The 17,480-nt window shown below is 51.3% G+C and overlaps 4 protein-coding genes across 4 annotated transcripts; 3 read left to right on the top strand and 1 right to left on the bottom strand.

Moving 5' to 3' along the window:
* The first annotated feature begins 687 nt into the window (after positions 1 to 687).
* LOC112894232 (transcription factor DIVARICATA-like) lies at positions 688 to 2,066 on the top strand. Its single transcript, XM_025961871.1, has 2 exons — positions 688 to 1,283; positions 1,524 to 2,066. Exons 1-2 carry the CDS (start codon positions 889 to 891, stop codon positions 1,705 to 1,707), a joined length of 579 nt encoding a protein of 192 aa, XP_025817656.1. The 5' UTR covers positions 688 to 888; the 3' UTR covers positions 1,708 to 2,066.
* Positions 2,067 to 2,632: 566 nt separating this feature from the next.
* LOC112894231 lies at positions 2,633 to 5,231 on the bottom strand. The gene is made up of 2 exons (XM_025961870.1): positions 4,964 to 5,231; positions 2,633 to 3,698 (listed from the first exon to the last, which is right to left on the bottom strand). Exons 1-2 carry the CDS (start codon positions 5,070 to 5,072, stop codon positions 2,803 to 2,805), a joined length of 1,005 nt encoding a protein of 334 aa, XP_025817655.1. The 5' UTR covers positions 5,073 to 5,231; the 3' UTR covers positions 2,633 to 2,802.
* A 1,612-nt stretch (positions 5,232 to 6,843) lies between these two features.
* On the top strand, positions 6,844 to 7,479 carry LOC112891407 (RNA-binding protein MEX3B-like). The gene is made up of 2 exons (XM_025958253.1): positions 6,844 to 6,970; positions 7,055 to 7,479. Exon 2 carries the CDS (start codon positions 7,084 to 7,086, stop codon positions 7,477 to 7,479), a length of 396 nt encoding a protein of 131 aa, XP_025814038.1. The 5' UTR covers positions 6,844 to 6,970; positions 7,055 to 7,083.
* Positions 7,480 to 14,021: 6,542 nt separating this feature from the next.
* On the top strand, positions 14,022 to 14,858 carry LOC112891586 (transcription repressor OFP13-like). Its single transcript, XM_025958483.1, has one exon. The coding sequence runs from the start codon at positions 14,097 to 14,099 to the stop codon at positions 14,856 to 14,858; it is 762 nt and encodes a 253-aa protein (XP_025814268.1). The 5' UTR covers positions 14,022 to 14,096.
* Positions 14,859 to 17,480: the final 2,622 nt, after the last annotated feature.

Genomic DNA, 17,480 nt, shown 5'->3' with positions numbered 1-17,480 from the left:
GAAACGAACCGTTTGGTCCCGGACACGAGCCGTTTGGTGCTCGCTTTGATCGCGTCCCACTGCTGTGTTGGGCGTAACGAACCCGGAAAGGGCCGGGGAGAAAAGGCGGCGGCTGATTTGTGCGAATCGCGCGTACGCTTCCGGCTAGGCAGGCCACCCACCCCCATTGGGCACACCTACTAGGCCCTGAGGCCGGCCCATGGGCTGAGGAAATGTTCTTGCAATCGCCGGATGCTCCTCCTGCTCTCTACTCCGTAGCACTGTAGTAGCTTTATAGGTTCACAATCTTTTTCCACGAGACCAACTTGAAGTTCTACTTGCCAAGAGCGGCGGAGAGGTCAGAGGGAACCAGCAAGGAACACCTTGACTTGCACGAGACCAACAAACTTTCCGCGCAGTGGAACCGTGGACGGGGAACAAACAAACGGCTCAAGCCGCAATCCAACGCGAAACCAACGGGAAAACAAAAACAAACCGAGAAGTGAGAAGCCGGTGAGCCGCGAACCGCCCTGGCAGTACCCCGCCCGACGCCTGTTCCCACCAGTTCACCGCCGTGGCCGCGCCGGGGCGCGCACCAGCGCCCACGCGTCCGCGGGGCCGGTGCCGGCCCCCACCCGCGCACGCACGCACGCACGCCCAAAACGTGTGCGCGACCCCACCCAACAAACCCAAACCCCACCATCATCCCATCCTTCCCCCCGCGGCAGCGGGATTGATCCGACGATTCCCTCCCCAGGTCCCGTGTACGGGTTCACCCCACCCGGAATCTTTATAAATTCCGTTCCCACGCGGAACAAAAACCAACGGCATACGGCGCCGCCCACCCATCCGCCCGTCAACCACGAGCGCGCACCGCACGCAACTCAGCGCAGCGATCGAGCCGGCGCCATGGATTTCCACCACAACCACCAACAACACAGCGTCCGCGCGGCGGGGCCGCCGGCGCCGGCGGCGCGGCCGTGGAGCAAGGCGGAGGACAAGGTGTTCGAGGGCGCGCTGGTGATGTGGCCCGAGCACGCGCCCGACCGGTGGGCGCTCGTCGCGGCGCAGCTCCCCGGCCGCACGCCGCGCGAGGCCTGGGAGCACTACGAGGCGCTCGTCGCCGACGTCGACCTCATCGAGCGCGGCGCGGTCGATGTGCCCACCTCCTGGGACGACGACGACGACAGCTCCTCCGGCGGCGGCGGCGGCGAGGAGGGCGGCCCCACCCGCCGCGCCGGCCCCAACCGCCCACGCCGCGAGAGCCGGCGCCCCGGGATACCGTGGAGCGAGGAAGAGCACAGGTACTTTCCAGTTTCCATTGAATTGATCTAGGGTTAATCTGGAGGCCTCTCGAGTCGGGAGGGTCTCGACGCCTTCCCGCATTGGCTTGGCGAGCGGAGAAGCCAAGCAGTTCCTCCACGCGCCAGCTGGCGCGTGGGCCCCGCTCGCCAGCCACACGTCGCCGCCTTGTTTTTTTTTCCTTTCCCCTGTAACTATATGAAATTCATGCCGTCGTTTTCGCCGCTTCGTTGCGTGCGCAGGCTGTTTCTTCAGGGGCTGGAGAAGTACGGGCGCGGGGACTGGCGCAACATCTCGCGGTTCTCGGTGCGGACGCGGACGCCGACGCAGGTGGCCAGCCACGCGCAGAAGTACTTCAACCGGCAGCTCAACCCCGCCAGCCGCGACTCCAAGCGCAAGAGCATCCACGACATCACCACGCCGTAGACCCGATATGATGGCCGCCGCCGCGCTCCCCTCGAGCAACTAGTCCATGACCATGTACATAATGCTAGCTACTGTAACTTAAAATTAGGCTGAAGCGGCCAATGGATCTCTGCATTGCTGTGGATGCGTCGAGTACTCGCGAGAAACAGAGGCAGAGAGTTCCAGTCCGCTGTCGGCACATGGTTTAGGCTTACTCGTTGTAGAACTAGGGGTTAAACATCTGTGAAGTCTGACGTGGCGACGTCGTGTCTGGTTTGGGTGGATCAGACCGACGCAGGTGTCGCTGTTGCATAGTAGTCTAATGGTGCCTTCGTATGATGGTGTCGAAGTTGTACTGGATAACTTGTACAGTTGTTGTCTGGGTGGCGTTCATACCAAAGGAAGCATGCAGTGCATACGCGGCTGGCCGACACGTGTCACTGGTGCGTGGACCTCTCGGTGGCTCGGTCGACGGCGACGAAACGGGCGGCGGGGTCTGCAGGACTCGAACGGCACGTGGTTATCTAGCCGGCGACACTTGTCAATGCCACACCTCCGTGCTTCTATCTTGTCTCCAATCCCCACCGCCGTACGCTCAACCAACCTCACAAACACTCCCAAGCTTCTTTGTCATCGTCAGGCTTGACGACGATGTTTTGTCTTCAACCCACCGCCGAGCACTGAACCTACATCACAGGAAGCACATGTTTCTTTGCCATCATCATCCATCATGCTCCACAAACTAGGAGGATAATCAATTTGCGCAGGCGTGCAAACCGTGCAGCAGCAGAGGTCAAGCGGCAATGTCGCGCTTGAAGCACAAGGAACAGAGACTAGCCGCACGGTTACTCTCGTCTTTGTTTATAATGTAAAATTGCTCTGCAGAGTGATCGTCTGTCGGTAAATCAAACATACAAGAGCAGCCAAATTGTTCAATCTGTATCCCTGGTTCAAGTAACCTCTAATTAACTACAGATGTTCAGAAAACTGGATTACATAAATTAGAACTCAGCCAAAAAGAGGTGCTACAAATTGAAGCATGGTAGGCACATCAGTGCGGTACACAAGGAATAAAAAATTTACAAAGGTTTCTGCGAAATTTCTGTCTAGGCTCCCTCAGAATCCAAGAAAACAGATCATAATAACAGCGCAAACACTGCAGTCAATCAGCAGAGCACCTAGGGCTTTCTGTAGCAGCAACCCGATGTCCAGCATTTGCCCTAAGCTATCAGCAGAACCCAGATTGGGACCAACAGGTCTGCCCCTCGCATTGGGGTCCTTGTTCTCCAACAACTGTGTAATCACGATGGTAATGCTTGTGATGATGAGAAATAGAAGTGGCCTCGTACCAACTAGTACTCTGGTGATGACGCCGCCAATGTCTAGGCCCCAGCTTGACAGAACCACCAGAAAAGCAATGGCGATGGATGCTAAGAAACGGTTACTCTCCGTCGCTGATATGGCTTTGGTAATCTCCTGCGGTGTGAAATTCATGAGTTCCTTCAGGGTTTCCACAGACCAACCTGCATCATCTGCTTGGTTCGACTGACTTGGAGGTGCAGCTCTGGATTTCATTTCCACCTGGTTCGACTGACTTGGAGGTGCAGCTCTGGATTTCATTTCCACCTCTCTCCTAGGTTGGACACTTTGTGCTTCATCATGGTTAGTCTTCTTACTGAGGGTTCCCGGATCAGGCCTACGCGATGGTGTTTCATTTACTGGCTGAATTTCAGGGACTGCACTTGCACTGCCTGTCTTAAATTTGTGGAACAGTTCGTCTTCATAACTTATGGTTTTAGCCTTGATTTCTTGGGGAGCATCAGCTCGCTTGAGTTCAGGCACCAGGTTGTCATAGCTTAAGGTTCTAGCCCTGGTTTCTTGGCGAATACTAGCTCTAGGTACTGACTTTTGCAACTGAGTTCTGTCGCTGAACTTCTCACCACCAAAGTCACCTTCAGTCTGCTGCAGTTCAGATTGATGAGTTGAAGCAGAGTCATATGAACTTGGCGAACCTGCAGGAAAGCAACTAATTATGATCAAACATTCATGGTTACATAGCTGGTCCAGGAGGACATCACTTAATATGATTAAATCTCATCACTTAAGAACATGATACACAAGGAAAGTTTAGAGAAACTGAATCATGGATACATATAAATATAGGTGACGAATTGTGCCCCGATAGAGATGTTACAGTAAAGGAAAATCATAAAATGGAAGTGACATAATGGGTAAAGGATGACATAATCGTAAAACCCAGAGAGTTGCTCAATAAACTGACAACTACCAAGTGTCGACACTCACGAAAGACCTGCGCTGATATAACTGATAAAACATGTATGGTTCTGTGTCAACATGGGTTACAGTTAGCTTATGGAAGATAGTTGTCACCTGGTGAGATGACACAACCTCGACCAACCCAGGTGAACATTGTAGACAAGAAGGTATGGGCACCCCAATTCGACTATGAGCTGACATGAGTAGATATGAATTTTCAAGCTATTCAGCACTCTATGCAACAAAATACAGCTTTGCACAACTCTACAATTTTCTCACAAAGGATTTTAGCCATATAAATACACATTTCCGTTCTATACCAAAGTACAGTAGTGCTCATGTATTGCTATCGGCCTAGGCATAGGGACAATGTCCCAAGGACTGGTGCTCTGTTTCAGTTTTCTTCATGGTATGATGAACTAGTTTCTCGCCATGCAATAATCCTTCTAACAGCATGGCAAACGGCTAATAACAATGGATTGACAACTTGCTTCGGAAAATTGGTGGCCCAGGATATTAACAAACACCACGTCAAACAAGCAGACATAGGGAAACCAGCTAAAAAGTGCAAATAAATTTAGTTATGGATTTGTCAAACGGCAAATAATCGATTTCAGGGAGTTGAGTGCCAATGCCGTTTATTTAGTGGGGTTTTGGAAATTCTACGAAATTCTGCCGTCGACCTTCGAAGCCACAAATTACCTCCTCCAGTAACCCTAGGAGACGCACAGCATAATTGCCAGGATACAATAATTAAGGCAGCTACAGGTTCCAAATATCATAACTAAGGCAGCTACCACGTCTCATCCGTGAAATAAAAAACAAACCCGAGATCTCTGCAGGGCAGGCATGTAAGCAACCCAGTCTGTAGGTGTTTGCAATCCGCATAGGCGTCAACTACCAGGGCCTAACTAAAGCTGGATTCAAACGCCAGAGGAGTCAAAGAGCTGCGGGCAAAAGGCGATTTGGGGATTGGCGGATGCTTTTCCCTCGGCGTTACCTGGAATCGGGTCGCAGGATAGGCTGCGCGTCTGGCCGGTGATGAAGGCGAGGCGATCCGATCCCCTCTCCACCAGCCGGCGCCGCCGCGTGCCCGCGCCCTTCTCCATCGCCACCCCGACCTCCCGCGCGCCGGCACGCCCAGGCCACTACTTCCTCGTCCTCCCGACGACGCCCCCCACCACCTGGGCACCTCTCCTTCTTTTCCTCTTTCTCGCTCTCGTTTTCTTTTCTTTTTTATTTATCGCGAGGATTATTTTTCTTCGTATTCTCAAAGTGAGGTGAGGAGAACGAGACTGCTGATCCTTCTCGGCTTCTCGCGTTCTCCGACGCCTGGAGACGTTGGCCCAATAGCTAATGGGCCGAACAGGCTCGTGAAGCCCGTTAATATGTCGCGCCCAGATTTCTGTTTACATTTGGGCCGGACGGGACGCGGTCGCGATCCAATTTCCATACGGGCCGGATGGATCACGATCCCTCCCTACTTATGAGTTATGAGTGAGCATCTCGCATCCTCGCCTCCATCCTCACTGAACTTGTCTGCGTGTGCAGTTTCACTGTGCGTCGCCGTTCCAGTTCCTCTTCCTCCCCACGTCCAAGTTCACTTCCGGATTCAAAAGGCTCTGGCGATGCGTAAATGCCGGCACATGCCGCGGTTACGTCTTTTTTCCGGCTGATCACTGCTCGCGTCGTGGCGAGCGAGTGGTGAGTCAGTGCCATTTATGTGCCTGAATACGGCGCCCGGCCCTGTTCACGGATGTGAAGTTTCCGTTCATCAGGCTGCGGTGAGCGCGAAAGGAATGGGGGCGCCGGCCCGTTCCGTTCACTTGGTTGTGGCTGGCGCGTGCATTGCCATGTCGAGTGAGTACAAGAACGGTGGCGTTGCCTCCGCTGCATGCTTGATCGGGACTGCCGCTCATCATCACTTGGTTCTCCGGTACGCTGTACGCAGGATGGGAAGCTAGGAATGCTGTGCTAACAGTAGCCGCGAGTGTGATGTGAGATCTTGGGATCCCAGGGTATAGATGGGCTGCGAATCTTGTTGGCATGCATTTTTCCTCATTAATATCTTTTGGGTTGGGGCTGCTTCCTTTTGGTTGGAAAAAGTAAAACAGTCCTGGTTGCCTTCAGCTGCTAGCGCACTTGTGTGCTGTTTCAGAAACAGAGCCTGTATCTGTTTCCCTCCACTCCAGACAAACGTTGGTTTTTAAAAGAAAATACTTCGACGACAGAGCTTCATGAAATGCATATGATTTAGCAGGATTTAGGGCAAAGTCTTGTGTAAAGTTATTTTCATGTTCCTTTGTTTCCTCACGTTCACGTTATTTCATTATAAATAGGTGTCCATTTCGATAGGCGTAATATTTTCGTTTCCTTTTTTAATTAGTTTGGTCTTTGGACACTCCACATTAATGAAGAAAAAGAATAAGACCTAAACTGATGTAATTGACAGCATCTATGTTTCTGAATTAATCATTCAGCTAACAAGTATACTGTTTCATTTCAGTTAACAACCTGTGCATTTTACCAAAAAAAACTAGATCCAACGTCTATTGTTATTAACGATGATTGTAGTCGATTGGATTGATAGGCAGATTTTTTTTCTAATTCTAGGATATGCATCTCTTTCTTTAGTATATCTCATCCGGGGATCAAGAGGGTTTTAAACTATATTCCAATATGCTTTGGTAAGATAAGATAAGGGGCGACAAAAGAAAAATGTATACATAAACATGGCGGAGCAACATCCAAAACACCAGATGTCCAGAACCCAGAGCTAGGTTCGGCTTGGAGGGAATTGAGCGGAGTTTAAATGTGGCTGCCTTGTATTAAAGGAAACCAGCTCCTCTTCCTCAACCCCTCCATCATTATATAAGAGAAGGATCAGAGAGCTGCTTGACACACACTCATACCTAGCAAACAGCTATATACAACCAGGTGGAGAGCTCCAATCCACCAGCATATCGTACTGATCACTCTCTCCTATATCATTCAGACTTTGTTCAAGGTAATGCGTGTTCACTGTTCATGGCAAATGTAGCATGAAATTTGCGAGCTGTAACGCTAACATCGTTGAAACCGTTTGTCCCAGTGATCGGAACCTGAGCGGCGGCGGTGACGATGAGCAGGAACAACGGCAAGGCGTCGAAGCTGGAGTTCCTGAGGCTGGGCCTGTCGAGGGCGAGGGGCGGCCCGGGCGGGGCGCCGTCGACCACGACGACGGCTCGCCCGGGCGGCGACAGCGGCAACGGCAGCGTGACGTCGCCGCGCCGGGTGTCGTCCTCGTCCTCGTCCACCGCGTCCCCGCCGAGCTCGTGCGTGTCGTCCGAGGGCAGCCCCGAAGCGGCCGCGGCCGCGCCTGGCGGCGGCGCGGCGCCCATGGTCCTGGCCGGGTGCCCCCGGTGCATGATGTACGTGATGCTGTCCCGGGAGGACCCCAGGTGCCCTCGGTGCCACAACGCCGTGCTGCTCGACTTCAACGACGGCGACCAGCGCCGTCCGCGGCAGCGCCGGTGAAACCCTGCACGCGCGACCCAGCTGATCGATCGGATAGGCTGCTGAGCTGAATTCTTGCCTTCACGTCGTCGTCGTAGCTTAATTTCCCAGTCGCCGTCGAGTTTATGTTTCGATCACTAAAGGAATTATTGCATAGACCTGTTTCTTCCGCGCGGCACGCCGTCAAAGGGATCGGTCTAGGTAATAATTTCGTGTTTTCTTTCTTAGGTAATAATTTCGCGTTCTTAGCATGTGCTGTGCTATTGTTCTGTCGAGAATCATGTGCATCAAGCCTGTTCTGCGATGAGCATTATTCTGTTTTAATTGAAGTTACACTCTTGTCCTATCGCATCGACCTTTCTTCAGACGTCAGAGTACTGGATGGTGCATAATTGCCATGCTGCAGTGACATGCAATGCGATTGATGAAATGCATGTCAGCATGCGCATTGTGGCGCAGTAATGTTCATACTTCAGAGGAATGGTGTAAATCAAAGAGGTTTATCTTGTGCACTTCACCGGTCAGGTGTGGAAGGTCTTAGCTGAATTCCTTGGAATTAGCCTCATAAACTAACTAGAGTACCGGATTAGAACCAATCAACTTATAAACTTGCTTTACAAAGGCCACGTAATATTACGCAGTCATGTCCGACAAACAAGGATGAAGTGCTCTGAGCTGCATTTTGGGTGGGTGTCCCCCTGATGGACCGACTTCCCTGATATGTCTGCACCTGGCTCTGTTTCGCAGAATTCAGAGAAAGTGAGGTTACTGGTAGTGGTGCCATGTTGTAGGCTCAATGGAGCAAACGATCGGGTCTGTGATCTGTTTGTTATCTGTGACTTGTTTGGTTTACAGTGCTCGAGTGTCGACTGAGGACGTTGAGACCTCTAATATATGTAGTAGGTTCAGTGGAGCCGTGAACAATGTTCCTCAGGTGCACAGTTGTTGGTTGATGGATGATGCGACTCTGCGGCACCTGAAGTCCTCCGAAACTAGCTCATGTTATCACGCTCACTAATACTTCCTCTGGATCAAAATACTTGTTTTAACATCTTGTACCATCTTCAAAATACGTTTTGTTCTGCAACTTTTTGGTAATTTTGACATAGTTTTTTTCGGTCTTACCCTTCCTTAATTACAGTAATGACTAACTTTTTTTCATGCACTATTCAGTAGAGTCGCACAGAGCTCCATGAAGATGAGGTTCTCTTGGTAAGAAATAAAACTGGGTCTGAAACTGTCAAATAATCCGCAACCTGTAACCTACTCGATGATGATTGATGAATGAGGAGTAGTAGTACAGTGTGAGCTTCTGCTTGGGTCTGAAATTGTGGACAGAAATGAAACGAGTGACTTCCTGATCGTTCGCCCTTGTTAAACGCCTCAGCATTTCTCAATTCTCGTGATCCAACTGCACCGCACCTGCAAGAAGAATGCGTGAAGACGAAGAACTAGCCCACCATCAGATGAGCCAGTGCAGCTGGCTCCCGCGTGTCCCGAAAGTGATCCGCCCGCGGGCGGCAGCGAGAACGATGCCCTCCAATCAGAAGTGCGGAGAAGGGAGATGCTGGGTAGTTAGGGTCATTGAAAGGGAGGCCTATTGCCGAGTAACTCGCTTTTAAGCCGTATAAATGCCCGAGTAATTGGAGACAGTTGTGCCGCTATAAGGGGGAGGGGGGCGGTGTCAGCCGGGCGATTAAACCCTTCCGCTTCAATGCCCCTCCCTCCCCTGCCTGCCGTTGCAATTGCGATTCGTTGCGAGCTCGGTGCTGTGCTCGGCAGATGACTGATGAGCAATGGCCTCTCTAATGGCCATGTTCCCGCGCCTGCGCCACTCGGAGTTAAGGGCCCCCGTCGTCCTTGGCCAAACGATTTGGCACTGCCCGGCATGGTACTCCCCGTACTTGCCGATCCATGGCCATGGGATGCCCAGGGATCCATCGGAATCACTTGCGTCCAAAGAAAGACACAGCACAGCTCAGCTGGTGGCTGTGGATCTGGCAGACATCGGATCAGAGCGCATTGTCGCATTGATTCATGGTGCTTCACTTCGGAGAGTGATTCGTGCAGTGGCATCGATCGGTCGGTTCACTCCCCTCCCATTCTGAAAATGACCTGTCCATCGAAGGAGCGCACCGCACCGTCCATTGCTGCAACGAACGCTTGGGGGTGTCACTGCAAGCAGTGGCGAGCACATCACTTACTGGTGCATGCCTATGTGTATACGAATACGATACGCAGAGTATGCGTACAGCAGGCGTTGTGAACGCGCCCGGGAGAGAGTAAAGTGCAGTGACGAGGCGCCAACCACTCGGCCCTTTAAATCCGGTTCCTAAAATTTCAGCTGCTGAGCCCTTGGCGATTAAAGGGAGGCTTGAATGCCGCATAGTGCCTGGAGAAAACGAGTTAAGTGCTCATGAATGGCGGTTGTTGCATGGGCAGCAGGGTTACAGGCCCATATGACCTGTTCCAGGGTTCCAGTTCTAGTATCCGGGCTGGCCACCACTCCCATGTAAATGCCCGTATGCCCCTGGAGCCCCTGGAGCTGGAGGTGGTGATGGTGATGGTGCCGGCGTGCGTACTCCCCCATCATCAATCAGGCGACTCTCTCATGTAGTCGTGCGCCGTGGCCGCCGAAGGAGGAGGAATCTGAAAGTACCAGAGGCTCGGCCCACAGATTGGTTCAGCCCATGGTGCAGCCTACGGCCCAACACCCGCCGCTGCGGCCCGCGGTTTCCGTGACTGTCCACCACTTCCCTCCTGTAACCCATTGCATTTCACTGAATGAGACCGTAAGCGAAAGACGCGAGCCCGGTGGGCACGCGGGAATACGCTCCAAACCACTAGCCGACGATGGCAGTGGACGAATAGAGCAACAAGCTAGAGAGGCAAGCTGGACACATCCATGGTTCATGCTGCTAGTGCTAGTGAGAGAGCCTAGCGCGAATCAGCGGCAGGCCTTGCCGCCTCGCACCCTATTACGGACCACATACATCCACTCCAGTTCCATCACGCGTTCTGTCATGGTCTCATGGTTCACCTGAAAGCCAATCTTGCCTAGCGTTATGGATGGGCCAACTTGGGACGGACGAGGAGAGAGTGGTATAGGCCTTGTAGCCCACGGACCACCGCCGCTGCAGCAAATTTCGGTCCTTTGCGCCTGCCATCCAAATCGGTCTCCATCCCCTGGCTGATACTCTTCCGCCTCGGTGCATCCCCACACTGCGCACGTACCAGCCACTGCCACGCCATTTACTTCCTCTCCACCACCTGAAATTAAAGGCTGCTGAGGCAAAAAGGACTTGCAGGCACCCAGGGTTGTAACGAATACCGAAGCCCTCCGGCCCAGACCGTCCCTTTCATCATCTGATCTGCCTCTGCACCTCATAGGCCAGAACCAAGTCCAGCGGGCATGCACGTCCATGGCACCGCCGCAGCGGCCTGGCCGGATCAGGCGCGGACAGCCGAAGCGTCCAAGAAAGGCATGGCGAGAGCCTGCGCTCCCGCTGCCTCGTCCCGGCCTCCGGGCGTGACCACCGCACGGGCACGGCGTCGGGACCTTGCAGCGGCCGGGTCAATGCGTCAGCGCGCGAGAGGACGGGGAAGCCATCATCATGAGCCGCGCGCGTCGGGCGCCGTGCCGCCCCCGGCCGTGCTCGGCTTCAGGTGGCGCAGCAGCCGCGCAGCGCGTGAGCGGTGAGCTTACTAGCTGGGCACGCGCTGTACCGTAGGCAGCTACAGGCATGAACTCTCCGCTGCGCTCTGCACGCTGCGTTCTACGATGAGCATACAGCACACTGTATGTCTCCAGCTGCAGCAGTAACACCAGCGCTACCTTTTTGGATCGTTTCGCTTGACACGGTACAGCACTGCACGGGAGCACAGTACGCAGTTCACACAAGTGCAGGCAATTTTGAAAATTGAAACATGGATGATGGATGGAGAGGTCTCAAAGCCCCCGATTTGGAAGACGGTGCTGTCGTCGAGGGCCACGTGCGTCGTGACCCCGTGTGGCCGTATGCCCCGATCTCTTCAGCAAATCTCCTGGCGTGCAGTATTTGGAAACAAAAGGATTTCAATTTTACAACAGTTGCTTGCTTGCTCCCTCTGTGGACTGTGGTCGCACTGCTAAAATTTTTCTCCATTTCCGGCCCGCTGTCAGGGGCAGTGCTCTCTGATGGTGGGGGCGGCAGCCGGGAGCAGGCACGGGTCGCAAACCATGCACCAAGTAATGATAGCGAAGAGCCAGAGAGCATTGAAGGAAGGGTACCAGCAGGGGGAGCTTGGCGGGTTGCCCGTCGTCCCCTGGCCGCCTGCTAGGCTGCAGCTACTGGCTACTGCTAGTGAGCAAGACAAGGGTGGCTTTCATGTGGACTGTGGCAATCTTTTCGGTAGATTTGGGCGTCTGTGTGGCTGCTGCGTCCTGTGCACTGTGGGTACAAACAGTAGGGTTGAATTGTGAACACAGTCCCAAGAAAAGAGAAGCTCATCATCTAGTACAATAATAGCTTCGGTAAGCACTTGCTCAGCATGATTGTGGTTCTACAGCAGCAGTTAGCAGATGAATAAAATGAGCCCTGGTTTGCGCAGATTGCTTCTATCTGGACAGCCCCTCGCAACGCTTCTTGATGGCCGCACTCCTTTTCAAGCCGAAGAAAGGCGCGGCACACACCCGTTACCTGAATTCAAACCTGGATGGATGATGCCGTGCGATTCTATCAGCACACCGGCCGACTGTTTTTCCAATTAGTGAAGAGATGAGTTGTCCTCCACCCGATCTGATTGCTCAGCTCGAGCGTCCACGAGGAAACAAGTCGAACGAGTTTGTCTTGAATCGATGATGCACATTCGAACTCTCCTATCAGCTCCCATCCGTGCTTCCGACTAGTCCTGCACCCGAAATCATGAGCTCGGTACGAACTGGACCATCAATAATGCTGACGACGCAATTACGCCGAGGTCGCTGTCCAACCGGCTACACTATCTTCATTTGCATGGCTCCCTCTCGTCAACTCCATCCGTCAGACTGTCACCGTTCCATTTCAGTCTGTGGCTCGCCCTGAATCACCCAGCCCGTGTCAGCCACAACGTTGATCGTGTTGGATTAGCTCCCCTGCAGAACGCAGGTAGCCGTAGCCCGTTCCAAGATTAGCGGTTTAGCACCATTTTTCTCACCGCTGGCGATCGATACGGTTTTGATTTCTGAGGAAGAGGCAGATCGCCACGCTATCAGGTTGCGCTCGAATCGTAGGATAGGCCTACGCCAAAGCGGAAATGATAGTCCGCATGGTCCAGAGACCAGAGGCCAGACAGCGACCTGACGTGGGCGACAATTTGGCAAAATTGAGATGGCCAGATGCGGCCGGGGGCGCGGCGAAAATCGCCAAAAATTATTCCTTTTGCCAACACCAACGTCAGTAGACGAGCTCATCACGCAGCACACCGAGTAGGCAGCCCAAACTTTGCAGCGGCCAAGGCACGTCCAATCGCCTACAGTAGTGGAACAGACTCGACGGAGGAACGGGATGGAGGATAGACCGGGCCGGGGAAAGTGTGAGGAACAGGCAGAGCTTCAGACTAGCCTCAGAACTCAGAAGGGTGGAGAAATGGAAAGAGTGCTACGAGCTCTTCAGCCCTCAATCCGGCAGTCGGCAGGGAATAACTGCGGCGGATCCGGTGCCTTGCTCCCATCGTGCTTTCACGTCACGGGGTAAATGCAGGTGCATTGCAAGTGTTTGGTCGTCTCGTCTGGTCAGCTTGCCTCGCTTCGCAGTTCATGCGTGCGCTCTGTCCCCGCCGAGTCCTCACAGCGTTACTGTTTCAGCTGCATCACCAACTCAGCATTACGCCCTGTTGCGACGTAGGGGTAGATCCTACTTGCTGGCAGGCGATGTGAATTTGTTCACGAATCTGTCGCATGCAGCGAGCCGCGAATCGTGCGGAACAAGATGAAATAGCAATGCTCCATGCCACTGATGATGGAGTACAGGAGGAAAAAGCCATGGCCACCGCCCACTGATCTCGCACCAACCAATGAAACAGCTACGCAACTGGAGTCAAGCCTTTTTCGTTGCAATTTAAATGAATCTCCCTTCCATCTTTGCTTTGACAAACATTCGCTGAAAATACCCTATTCTTTTACGTGCTTCATGGTAAAGAAAAAAAAAAGGAAAAACAAAGGTTTTCTTCTGCTTATACGACACCAGGTACCCCGGCAAAACGGACACTGTCCTCCTGTCCCTGCGTCCTGCCCCTGCCTCTGTTGCTGGTAGCAACTTGCATGCACATGCGTGGGTCTTCCTCTTCCAGCCTCCTGCTGTAGTCCGGATCGTCTACGTACGGGATGGGCGGTACGCTGGTCTCCGCGCTGTGACGTGAAACCACAACTGTTCTAGCAGACACAGTGCACACACGCCCCAGAACCAGAATCTCATGGCGGCCGGAGCCAAGCGTGCAGCCAACGTCGTAGAAGATCCCCGCCCGTTCTGTGCTCGCCTTTTCCCTCCCAAACTCCTTTAAAACCAAGCTGCAAAGCTTCTCTGCTATGTCGCACCGCAAGTTTTTAAGGCACGCACCAACCTTTCCTCCTAGATACCTCAGAAACCCTCCGGTTCTCCTCGACCCCTCCTGCTACGGCAATGGTGACCAGGAGGCTGCCCCTGAGCTCCCTCTTCCATGGCAAGGCAAGGGACACCTCGCCGTCGCGGACTCCTCCCGCTACCGCCGTCGCGGCAGCATGGCCGTGGCCGTCCAGCAAAAGCACGTGCACGCAGTCCACCCGCTCCGCGCAGCCGCCGGCGGGCACCAGGACCGTCGCCTCCATCGTCCTCGACTCCGCCGAGTCCTCCTTCACGGCGTCCTCCGCGCGGCAGGACTGCTCCGACAGCCTTTCCACGGCGTCCGACACGTCGGCTTCGGCGGCGCCGGTGGCGGCGTGCGACGACGAGGCGGACGACGCCGTCGTGCGGGGGATCCGCTCCGACCGTCTCCTCTTCGACCCGGGCGCGTCGGCCACGAGCTCCATCCTCGAGGAGAAGTCCGGGTGCGCGGGCGCTCGCGGCGGCGGCGGCGACGAGGAGGCGTTCGGCGACGCCGTGGCGGTCGCTTTCGAGTCAGCGGACCCGTACGAGGACTTCCGGGCGTCCATGGAGGAGATGGTGGCCGCGCACGGCGTCGGCGACTGGGGCTGGCTCGAGGAGATGCTGGGGTGGTACCTGCGCGCCAACGACAGGGACACGCACGGCGCCATCGTGGCGGCGTTCATCGACGTCGTCGTCGCCATTGCCGACCCATCTCGCGAGGCGTGCTCTTCCCAAAGCTCTTCCTGTACGTTTGCGGCGGGTGAGCTGGAGGAGGCGAAGAGGGGTAGTAGTAAACCTACTGGGGTACTCACCGTGTGATGAGCTCGGCTTTCTTTGGATTATTAAGCTGAAGTAACCTTCATAGTTTGGCTCGTGTACGTGATCTCATCGTGCTAAAATGGCAGAGTAATATAGCGTTTAATTTATTAGGTTTACTGGATGATCAGCCTATGCTTAGACGACGTAGTTCTGTTAACTCATGTGCTATTCAGATTAACACTTTGCAATAGCTACAAATCTGTGAAACATGAGGGCGGCAGAGCTCAAAGCTAGCATTCTGGAATCTGGATGCATGATCATGAGTTCATGGCGATCGAGTAAAAAGGTAAAGACAAGGCAGATGCATATGGCGACCGGTAGTACTGCTGGACTGCAGGCCGTACATGGTGCCCGTAGATCACTGGTCTCCGGATTGTCTGACTAGCTAGCGTCTAAGCTACCAATGATTACGATGTAATAGGTCTAGTGGTACCATACAGTCAGCATGTCACCACTAACAGTAGTGCTGTACTACACACACTTGCATGCATAGTGACGTCCAACGCGCTCCTCGGACCACCGTTGCACTACTCAATACTTGTTTTCTGGCAACGGATATGCTGTGTACTTCGCGCGAGATTTTTTTAGATTTTTTTTTGTCGAAATCCTTACTCTTACCTTTAAATTTGACTGAAGATTCGTGCTTCAGACTGGGTACCAGGCATCTTTTATCTCTCTTCTCCCATGACCATGAATGAGTTTGGTGGGCTTGTGGCGTTTTCACTTCAACGGTGATAAAGTTTGGGTTTGCTGTTCCCTGAATCCTGTCATTAGCTTGGACAGAGCAGTGCGTCTCGGTGACTACGGTATCTGCTGCGATGATCCGCGGAATGGGAATACGTGTAGCAAGGCAGCTGAAGTGTAAAAACATTTTGACGAGAAATTTGTCAAAGATGTTGCTATTGAAATTATTAGAATTTGACTTCAGACCTAGGCGGCTGCTTTGATGTTTTTTTTTTCCTTTTTCGAGATCAGCTTTGTCCAGAAAATCATAAAGAATCTTTTTGTTTACAAGAAGACAGTTTAGACTTTAGAACACACGCACACACGACCTGTACACATAGTTTCCTGTTGTTTTGTCAGCCACATGTATCAGCGTTGTAGGTCTTGGCATTGTTTGGTTAGTTGAAGACAGTTCTTAATGAACCCGCAACCGAACTTTGCCGCTTCATTTTCTCCATAACACAATAAATCTCCACTAATAAAGTGGCGTTAATGGTGGTGGAACGAACGCTGCCGCCGCGAGATTTGACGCAGTTAATTCGCCAAAGGAAAATATCATTTTTTACCTTTTTAAACTTTGAGATGAATCTGCGTTTCCTCCTGGACAATAAAACTGTCTGTTTGGACTTCTGGGACTCATGATACCAGACATATAACCTCCCTAAGTGGATTTTTCTCTTTTTTCTTTTATATTTATTTTGATTAAATCTTTGAAAAATCATAGTAAATCATAAAAACTATAAAATAGACAATCTAATTTTGTTGGACTCCACATGAGTAGATCTATGCAGTGAATATATTATATGATATAATTTAGTAAAAAAATTATTATGCTTTTAGATATATAATTTTCTATGATTAATTCATAGCAACAATTTTCTTGGTCCAATTATGGTGGAATTTTCATGGTGGGCCAATCATTATATTGTTGAGCTGTAGTAAAAATATCATGCTCGTTGGATCATGTATGTTTGAGCAACTAAATTCTAAACTATTTCAGAGACTCTTCAATTGCTCTTGCATACATGATCTAATGAGCATAAAATTCTTACTACAGCTCAAGCATATAATGATTAGCCCACCGTAAAAATTTAATTGGACCACAGAAACTGTAGCTATGAATTAATCCTAGAAAACTATATATCTAAAAGTATAATAAAACTTTTTTAATAAATTATATCATATCATATGTTCACTGCATAGATCTACTCACGTGGAGTTCAACAAAATTAGAGTTTCCATTTTATGATTTTTTTATGATTTACTATAATTTTTTAAAAGAGTAAAATGTATCGCCGGTCCTCGAATTTAGCTCGGGGTGTCATTCCGATCCCCAAACTTTTAAAATGCACATTTTGATTAAACTTGCTAATTGTATCATGTGAGCTCCAAATTATAGTTGTTTAAGCTAAATTGAAAGTTATATAATTTATTCAAATAAAAAATTATACGCACAAAAATAAATCATACCATTTAACTTGTACAGATATATTAGATCTGTATAGAAAAATTGTAAAACAAGAGACTTATATGATTAAATTTGTAAAATATAGAAAATAAAAAGGATAAATTTCGTTGGTAAAGAAAATATTCGGCATAAAGTTTTGAAATAAAATTTTATTTTTTGAAAATATAAAAGTTGATTAGAAAATTTAAAAATAAAATTTGGATCCACATGTAAGCTCCATATAAAGTGACAAAAATAATGATTTGGATTTCACGTGATACGATTAGCAAATTTGAAAATCTAAATATGTATTTTGAAAGATTAGGGACCGGGATGACACCCAAGCTAAGTATGGGAGCCAGCGGTGCATTTTACTCTTTTCAAAAATTCAACCAAAATAAATATAAAAGAAAACGAGAAAAACCGCTAAGAGAAACCAGCCAGGAAAGTCA

Source organism: Panicum hallii, chromosome 5, assembly GCF_002211085.1.
Source record: "Panicum hallii strain FIL2 chromosome 5, PHallii_v3.1, whole genome shotgun sequence".
NCBI lineage: Eukaryota > Viridiplantae > Streptophyta > Magnoliopsida > Poales > Poaceae > Panicum > Panicum hallii.
The sequence above is the reverse complement of the archived record's forward strand: the minus strand, read 5'-3'. Positions and strand labels throughout refer to the sequence as shown.